This window comes from Elephantulus edwardii, unplaced genomic scaffold (assembly GCF_000299155.1).
Source record: "Elephantulus edwardii isolate Elephantulus edwardi_28Jun2011 unplaced genomic scaffold, EleEdw1.0 scaffold00185, whole genome shotgun sequence".
In the NCBI taxonomy this organism is placed as follows: Eukaryota; Metazoa; Chordata; class Mammalia; order Macroscelidea; family Macroscelididae; genus Elephantulus; species Elephantulus edwardii.
The window spans coordinates 1,049,685-1,058,934 of NW_006399935.1; the positions used below are offsets into that span (position 1 = coordinate 1,049,685).

A 9,250-nucleotide genomic window follows, 5' to 3' on the forward strand; every position below is an offset into this window, starting at 1 on the left:
GAATGACATCTCAACATCAAGAAAACAAAGATTCTCATCACTGTACCAGCTGGCAACATCATGACAGATGGAGAAAAGACTGAAACGGTCCATGACTTCATCTTATCTGGATCTACATCAACACCCTTGGTACCAGCAGTCAGTATACATACTGCATTGGGGAAGTCTGCTGTCAGGGACCTCTCCAAATTACTGAGGTACAATGGTGCCAGTTTGAAGACTAAGGTATGCCTGATTCAAGCCATGGGTTTTTGGCAATAATTTGCTATGGATATGAAAGCTGGACAGTGAATGAGGATGGCAGGAGGAGAATTGATGCCTTTGAGCTGTGGTGTTGGGGAAGAGTACTGAATAGCTCGTGGACAGCCAAAAAAAACAGATACGTGTTGGAGAAAGTACAGCCAGGATGCTCCTTGGAGGCAAAGATGACAAAGATCCATCTCACATACTTTGGGAATACCGTCAGGAAAGGCTATTCTTTGGAACTAGACATCATGCTTGGAAAGGCGGAGGGCTGCCGAATGAGGGGAAAACTCTCAACCAGATGGCTTAACACAGCGACTGCAGCAACGGGGTCAGGTGTGTTGGAGATGATGAGGATGGCGCAGGATAGGACAGGGTGCCAGTCTGTTGTTCATAGGGACACTGTGAATTGCACTCAGTCAGTGGCACCCAACAACAACAAGTTGTGTGTGAATGATATATGTACATAGGGTAGTCCCTTGGTGTCTGCAGAAGGTTAGTTCCAGGATCCCTGTGGATACCAAAACTTGTGGACGCTCAAGTCCCCCCCTTTTTTAAATTTAAGTTAATTTTATTATTTTTTGTGCATGTACTGTCATGTACTGCATGTGCATCTGATACAGGCCATGGTCTTCGCAATCACTTGTTATGCATCAGAGAGTTGGACAATGACCAAGGAGGATAGAAGGAGAATTAATGCCTTTGAGCTGTGGTGCTGGAGAAGAGTATTGAGAATACCATGGACTGCTAGGAAAACAAACAGATTCGTCCTGGAAAGGGTTAAACTGGGTGGCTCCTTGGAGGCAAGGATTCTGAGGCTCTGTCTAACATACTTTGGACATGTTGTGAGGAGAGACTGGTCCTTGGAGAAGGACATCATGCTTGGGAGGGTGGAGGGACAGCTCAGGAGGGGAAGGCCCTCTATGAGGTGGATTGATTCAGTGACTGGGATAATCAGGATGGGAGTGTCAGAGGCAGTGCAATTGGCACAGGACAGAGCAGAGTTTAGGGCTGTTGTACATAGGGTCGCTATGAGTCGCAAGCGACTCGATGGCACATAACAACAACAACTGTCAAATCAGATCTGACAGGTATAGGAGATTGTCCCTCCTTCTCCAGCAGAGCATCTGGTGGATTTGAACCACTCAAGTCTCTTTTATAAACCCACCGCTATGGAGTCAGCTCCAGGTCACAGCCACCTGCAGGACAAAAAACTGGCCTTGTACATTTTCTAAGGCATAAATCTATACAGATTTATCTGTACAGAAGCTAAATGTCAAATGTTTCTCCCTCAGAGAAGTGAGTGGGTTTGAACTATTGACCTGAGGATTGTAATCCTCCCTTACATGAAATGGCACTGTATTTGCATATAACATATGCATCTCTCATGTAAGACCCACTGTCATGAAGTCCCTAGTCACCTAGGTCCCCAACAGCCAGATGGAAAGACACATGTAAGAGTAAGGATAGACCCCAGGGTCGTTAAACTCCAACAGTCACCCTCACGGCTCTTGTGACGGCCCACTCTGGCCCACACACTATCTTCCTACTGCTATTTTGAGAGGACAGGGTCTTGTTCACCATTACGGCCCCAGCACAGACCGGGCACACAGTTCGTGCTTAGTGAACCACCAAACAGGGTGACTCTGTCGTTACTGGGTGAAAGGGCACATGCCACAGAACAATTTTTAGGGTGAAATCCAAAGCTAGCTCCTGGCCCCAGGACGAATTCTTTTGTGACTCACTCACAGTTGGATGGGTGCCCCCAAGGGCCCTGGGCGATTCTCTGAAACAGCACAAAGAACTCGCTGCAAGCTGGTTGTGAAAAGACCATCATGTCAGGAAACACGGGTTAGTTTCTCTCAAGTAGCCTCTGACTCACTCCAAGTGCACCCACAAGGTAACAAAACATTGCTTGGCCCTCCAGGGTCCCCATCATCGGTTTTGAATCTGACCACCGTGAGCCATACAGTTTTCTTTAGTTAAATTTTTTTGCAAGTTCATTGCCACACCTTTCTTCCTACTCTATCTCAGCCTGGAAACTTCAATGAAATCTGTTCAGCACTCTGGCCTCCACTGATAGATGCATTCCCTGCCTGGGAACTGAATCAGAGTCTCTTGAGTGGAAGACAAGAAGTCCCCACACAGAACCACCTTGGGACAAGTACACCCAACAAAGTGGGCCCTTAAGCAACCATTTCTTTCATGCAAGAAGCAAAAGTTTGCAGCCAAAAGTGGAAAGAAAGTAGAGCTCATGGGAGCCTGAGATAACTATGTCCCTACTTGGAGTGAGGCCAGGGGCTGAGGGGTGAGTGGGTCAGCTGCCAGGACAGGTGGCTACCGTCTGGACCTTCTCTTCTTCATTGGGGTTTTCCTCTCTGCCTGTTCCCATCTGCCTGTCACTGCTGCCAGGATCAGCCACGCTGGCAGGCTGCCCGCGAGGTCCCTGTGTACAGTGCTCGCCTGCACGTCAGCCCCAGGCAGTGCACTTACGGATTCCAAGACTGAGCTGGCTCCCAGCCCTGCTGAGTCAACCTCATTCTGCTTGTCCCAACTCTGGGCCAGTCTACCCCTGGTCCTTCCTGGCAGGCAGAGTTTCTGTGCCAGTCTCCCCTCCCAGACTGGGTGTCAGGGTTGGAGGGTGGTGGTGAGGGTTCAGAGAAAGGGCAAGAGAGAGCCTGGCCCAGTGCAATGAATGCTGGCCAATCCCAGTCAGTTCTTCCTTTGCCCCCAACCCTACCCCTAACCCGGGTTCATCGTGTTGAAGAGGGTCTCACCACCAGGCTGAGACTCTGCAAGATCTCTGTTTGTTTGCATCCAGTAACCTAAAGGTTGGTGGTTCAAACTCACCCTACACCGCCTGGAAGAACAGCCTGTTTCCTGCAAAAATTACTGCTAAGGAAACACCATCCAGTACAGTTCTACTCTGTTACCAGTGGGGTCATCAGGAGGTGGGATAATTTGATAACAACAGGTTTGCGGTTGGAAATCCTGCACAGCCCCAGGTTGAGAGAGTAGCTGCTGTCCTGTTCGCTGAAGGAATGATTGAGTGAGTGACTTAATAAATGACCCAGGAGGCCTTTCTTCCCTGAATCTCCTCTTTCTGTTCCTGCCCCCAGTCAATGATGCAAACACTGGAGACCTGGAGGTGGGCTAGGGGTGGGCAGTGGGGGCGTGGTCCTGGCCGGGACACTCGCAGCTGGGGGCCAGGGAGCAGGAAATGAGCTAAGAATCTCACAAACATCTGAAATGAAGGAGCGTGGGAACCCTGAAATGTCTCTCTGGGGGTCCAGGCTGGCGGTTCCTGGAGGCCTCCCTCGAGGAAGGATGCAAGGCTCAGAGCTTCCCCTCCCAGCTGGGGTGTCCCCACTGGACTCAGCGCCCCAGCAATCCATCTGTTTCTCTTACCAGCCTCTACTCCAGTTTCTGTCTTGGCGAGGGGTCAGGTATGCTGCACCCGCCCCCTGCCCAAAAAAGGATTCGAATGCCCTTTCTCCCACTGCGCGCAAAAAGGGCGGGGTGGGGGCTCGGATTCCAGCGCTGGGAAAGGGGACGTGAGGGAGGGTCACGCCTCTCATGTCCACAGAGGGGCCCTGGTGGGGGGAGCCAAAGTTTTGCGCCCTCTCCCCTTACCACCCGCCACCAGAGGACAAGGACCCCCCCATTTTTGCCGCACGTCCCGCCCAGGCACTCCCAGCGCCCCGCCTCTGAGGCTCCCCGCCCTACTTCTGCACGGAGCTCATAAAAAGGGCCACAGAGCACTTCTGAGGAACTCCGATGTGAGCTGGCGAGGAAACAGCGCCTGAACTCTGTGGAGAGGCATCCGAGCGTGTCTCCACCGGGACCCTGTGTCTCCTGTCCTTTCCGAGCTCTGCTCCCAGCCCAGAGCCCCGCGTCCCCCGCGTTCTCGCGCCCCGAGTCCAGGCTACCTTAGAAGATGCGTTGCGCGCCTTCGGCTGGCGCAGCCCTGGTGCTGTGCGCGGCCACCGCCGGCCTCCTGAGCGCCCAGGGCAGCCCCGCGCAGCCCGAGCCTCCGCGCTTCGCTTCCTCGGACGAGGTGAACCTGTTGGCGCACGGGCTGCTGCAGCTCGGCCATGGGCTGCGCGAGCATGTGGAGCACACCCGCGGGCGGCTGGGCTCGCTCGAGCGGCGCCTGGACGCGTGCGGGGCCGCCTGCGCGCAGGCTTCGGGGACCGCGGCGCCACCGCCTGCCGCGAACCCCGTCGTCGGCGACGCGGCTGCGCCTGAGACCCTGCGCAACCTGCAGGTACGTGCGCCCTGACTGGCACGGCAGGGAGGTGTAACTGGGGCTCCCGCAGATCTCTCCCTTGTCCCCTGCTTCATAGGATGGAGAGGCGGGTCGGGTGGATCAGTGAGGAGGTAGAGGATGGAGATTCTCCATCAGCGTTTTTCTTGCTCTTTCCAGGTACAGCTCAAAGCTCAGGACACCAGGATCGAACAGCTGTTTGAAAAGGTGGCCCAGCAGCAGCGAAACCTGGAGAAGCAGCAGCTGAAGATCGAGAATCTGCAGAGCCAGGTGCCCAAGCTTGTCCCAGGTGGGGAGGGAAGTCCAGGTGCGGAGCTGGGCAGGCCTGGCAGCCTGAGCCAGCCGGACCTGACGCCTTCCAATCTGCCCTGCTCCAGGTCCGCCTCCTGGCCCCTTCACACGTAGAACATAAGGTGATCAAGCCTGCCAGGGGAAAGAGGCTCCCCAAGGTGGCACAGGATGGGGATACTGCTCACAATGCCAGCCGCCTGCACCGTGAGTACTCAGCCTGTCCCCACGTACCCTGCTAGTCCCTCTTCTTGTCAGGCACACTTCGAATGGCCTGGCCCCTGGATCCTTGTGGTCACCAGTTTCTAGGGAAGGACTAACAGGGAAGTCCTGCTAGGGCGAACAGACCTCCAGCAGGGCCACCACCTTTCAAGCCACAGCGTTCCCAAGTCTTCCTGTCAGGAGCAGGGCTTGGGAGAATTGAGCTGTAGGGATAGGTCAGGGGGTCAGCTCCAGGACACCTTCCTGGTGGGTAGACCTTTCTGGAAAGACTTATCTTGGTGGCTTGTCTTGTCTTGGAGGGGGCTTCTGAAGCTTAGACACCCTCCCCCAAGATTTCTGTGGAGTGTGGATGTAGCATGGCCAGGTCATGGAACCCACCTCCTGTGCCAGGCACACCTGTTCTTACAACCCAGGATCCCTGGCTCAAGCCCCTGGGCCCTCTCCCCTTTCCCAGCTGCAAGGACCCTCCTAGAATCCTACGTTTACAGAGTGCAGGGAGCCAGGTCCCAGGGAACACCTTTGTCTCCTTCCCAGAGCCCTGGGTCCTTAATTGGGTGAGGCCCACAACTCCAGTCGTCCACTCTTGTGTGTCTGGCTCAGACCCCCTAGTTCTACCCAATCCTGAGTTCAAAGCCCCAGACCCGTCTTCCCCGTGGCCCTCCGCCCACCTCATCTTGGCCACGGCGCCTCTCAGAGGCCAACTGGGTTAAAGTTCGGATCCCCGCTTCACACCCCGGAGCTGGAGCGCTGGCTTCCAGCCCTCTCACCCCGAGAGCGCCCCCGCCTCGGGCTGCCTGCCCTGCGCGTCCCCCATCACCGCCCAGCGTGGCCGAGGGTCAAGTGCGCCCTCCCCCACCCGCGCGGCTCGGGAGGTGGGGCTCCCTCTCCATCCCCGCCGGGCCTGTGCGGGCCGGGGGAGGGGAGTAGGGGGGACGCGTGGGTTTGGAACTCCCAGACTCCCCGCTGCTCCCTCCAAGTAGGGGAAAGTTGAGCGCAGCGGAGACCAACAGCTGGCGCTAATGAAAGCCACGTTGGAGGTCTGGCTGCGCGCCGCTCCTGATTGGAAGAGAGCGAAGTGGGGGAAAGGGGAACCGCCCGAGGGGTCGGGAAAGTGCGCGCGCGCGCGCGCGCGGGGCCCTGCCCCCACCTCGGCCTCCCGGACACCCGCGCGGGTGTCCGCGGCCCGCCCCTCCCCCAGCGACCTTTCCCCCACTTTCCCAGCTGGGCTGGGGGCGGGGACTTCCTGATGCTCCGGCGGTGCCGGGTCCTCCCGCCTCCTCTCGTTAGTCCTCGCCCCCTTCCTCGCCCAGCTGGGCCCTATAGCTGGGGCTTGTGTCCTCTGCCCGCCCCCCCTCCCCAGGACCCCTCTCCGTAACCCCCCACTCAGAGGAAACCAGACCTTCTCCTGCCGGCCGCGCTGCTCCCTCAACCACTCATTCATCCGTCCAGTCTTTGTGGAACCCCCCCCCACTGTAGGGCCTTGGGGAGCAGCACAAAGGCTCTGTTTAGGTTGGTAGTTTTGAGCTCTCTCCGAGGGAGAAAGAAAGGCCTGGCGAACCGCTGCCAACAGGTCCCCGGCTTGAAAGCACTACGCTGTGCAGTTCTGTGCAGACACACAGTGGGGTCCGCAGGAGTCGGGCTGGATTTGACTAGACCCGCAAGGCCAGGGAAAGTGAATTCCAAAGTCCCAGTGGAAGGAAGAAAGGGGAGGTGGAGGGAGGTCCCTGTGGCCCAAAGGGAGCGGAGGAAAGCCAGGGGGAACCCGCGGGTATAGTGGGATGAGAGTGCGTTCTGAATCGCTCCCTCCCTCCAACCTACACACAACCCCCACCACGCACATATACACACACATTCCAGCTATTACACACACACCCCGGGGCTCTACTCCTACTTCAGGGTCCCCCTGTCTGTCCGCAGGGCTGCCCCGACACTGCCAGGAGCTGTTTGAAGAGGGTGAGCGGCAGAGTGGACTGTTCCAGATCCAACCACAGGGGTCTCCGCCATTCCTGGTCAACTGTGAGATGGCCTCAGGTGAGAACTCTCCGGGCACAAGCCTGGCTTGTCAGCCTTGTCCTTTCTTGGGCATTTCCATTACGCGCTCAGAGGTGGGGTTCCCTGGCAAGCCTGTCTGAGACCCTCAGAAGGAGAGGGTGTCCGAGACCCTCAGAAGGAGAGGGAACAGCCTGGCTGGGTCTTCAGTGACTTGACTGCCCCTTCTCCGGCTAGATCCTGCCTCTCTGTTGGAGGCCCTGCAAGGGTTTTCTTAGACTAGCCTCCCCTTCCTCTAGTTCCCTGGGACATTCCGTGGCTTTGGGAGCCCGGTGGGTGGTGGGTGAGTCGGGGTTCCCATGAGGAACGTCCCTTTGATGACCTTGCTCCCTGCATTGGACAGATGGCGGCTGGACCGTGATTCAGAGGCGCCAGGATGGCTCCGTGGACTTTAATCAGCCCTGGGAAGCCTATAAGGCAGGCTTTGGGGACCCTCAAGGTGGGTATTGCCAGCAGAGGTGGGGGACAGGAAGGAGGCAGTGTAGTGTGGCTGGAAAGGTGGGCCCTCTGACCGGAGCTGCCTCTCCCGTTACAGGTGAGTTCTGGCTGGGCCTGGAGAAGGTGCACTCCATCACCGGCAATCACGGTGGGCGCCTGTCCGTCCAGCTGCAGGACTGGGAGGGCAACAACGAGTCTCTGCAGTTCCCCGTCCACCTGGGGGGTGAGGACACTGCCTACAGCCTGCAGCTCACTGCACCCGTGGCCAGCAAACTGGGCGCCACTGCCATCACGCCCAACGGCCTCTCCCTGCCCTTCTCCACTTGGGACCAAGACCACGACCTCCGAGGGGACAAAAACTGTGCCAAGACCCTCTCCGGTGAGCAAGCCCTGCCCAGCCTTGTCCACCCCACCCTGCTTCACACAGCCTGAGCCCCCTCCTTCCCTCTGTTTCCTGTTCCTGCCTTCACATCCAAATTCCATTTATACCCTGTCTCCCTTTTCTTATTTGGTGAGTGCTCTAAGGCAATTGTTTTCCTCACCCAGCCTCAGTTTCCTCATCTATAAAATGGGTATAAGCATAGCACTCACCACTTAGAATGACTCTTGAAAGTCAGTGAGGTCAGGGGTGTAGGGCGGGGTGGGAGCTGGCGTGTGGTGCAGCCATGGAAACCAACCCCCTTCTGTTCTGATGAAATTGGAGGCAAAGTCCTGGTTCTGTGAAGTGAAACATGAAATGGGCCCTTTGTGGTGTGTCCTCAAATGCTGGGATTCTTGGTAATTTTATGGTTTGGACAAATATAAATTGGTCGAGCCAATGACAATAATAAGTATTTAGTAAAAATTCACTTTGTGCCAGGTTCAGAGGAGTGACCTCTCAAGGTCACAGACATGAAAGCAGATTTATTTTGGTTAAGGAGAAGCCTTCTCTGTGGGTTTTTCAGAGCATACTTAGACAACCACACCAAAGGCCCACCTGTGTATGATGTGTGGAGTCGAGAGCCTGCCCACATACTGCATCCCAGCTCTCCAGCCCTAACTTCTTACTCCACCCCAGCCCCAACTCCATGCCAATCCCAACCCCAACCCCAACGGAAATGCCGACCTCGTCCCTATCCACAACCCCGTCTGCAACTTAAACACCAACCCTGTCCTCAACCCCAGATCCACTCCCAGTCTTAGCCCTGTCCCCAACCCCAACTATATTCCAGTCCTATTGCATCCTACCTGCAGCCCTGACCCCACACCCAGCTTCAGGCCAGCCCAAGCTGAGGCCCAAGACTTAACTGCTCTCTCCCACCCGCTCCCACAGGTGGCTGGTGGTTCGGCACCTGCAGCCACTCCAACCTCAACGGCCAGTACTTCCACTCCATCCCCCGGCAGAGGCAGCAGCGTAAGAAGGGCATCTTCTGGAAGACCTGGCGGGGCCGCTACTACCCGCTGCAGGCCACCACCATCCTGATCCGGCCCGCAGTGGACGCCTCAGCCTCTTAACCTCCCCTGTGGGGCCTGGACGCAGGCTCCTAGAGGGCAGTGACTCTGGCTCCAGCCCAGGACGTGGCTGTGTGGAGCCTGGTGGACAGAAGAGAAGCCCCCTTCCTGAGTGGGGTCTGCACGTGTCGCCCGCCTTTGAGACCAGCACAACTGTAGGGTGGATGCAGACCCTGGCCATGTGAGGCCAAGGGGCATTGGATCCTGCTCCTCGTCCGCCCGAGGAGTGGGGGATGCACAGGGACCAGTCGA

At 56.9% G+C, this 9,250-nt stretch overlaps 1 protein-coding gene across 1 annotated transcript; it reads left to right on the plus strand.

The window, feature by feature from the left end:
- The first annotated feature begins 4,171 nt into the window (after positions 1-4,171).
- Positions 4,172-9,001, plus strand: ANGPTL4 (angiopoietin-like 4). Its single transcript, XM_006896340.1, has 7 exons — positions 4,172-4,510; positions 4,670-4,780; positions 4,888-5,005; positions 6,938-7,051; positions 7,413-7,508; positions 7,605-7,886; positions 8,820-9,001. Exons 1-7 carry the CDS (start codon positions 4,181-4,183, stop codon positions 8,999-9,001), a joined length of 1,233 nt encoding a protein of 410 aa, XP_006896402.1. The 5' UTR covers positions 4,172-4,180.
- The last annotated feature ends 249 nt before the right edge of the window (positions 9,002-9,250 follow it).

Excerpts from the sequence above, each read along its gene's own strand:
- ANGPTL4 (XM_006896340.1), top strand. The coding sequence starts at position 4,181 with ATGCGTTGCGCGCCTTCGGCTGGCGCAGCCCTGGTGCTGTGCGCGGCC. Across the intron at positions 5,006-6,937 it reads CAATGCCAGCCGCCTGCACC|GGCTGCCCCGACACTGCCAG; the intron begins GTGAGTACTCAG and ends GTCTGTCCGCAG. Across the intron at positions 7,052-7,412 it reads CAACTGTGAGATGGCCTCAG|ATGGCGGCTGGACCGTGATT; the intron begins GTGAGAACTCTC and ends TGCATTGGACAG.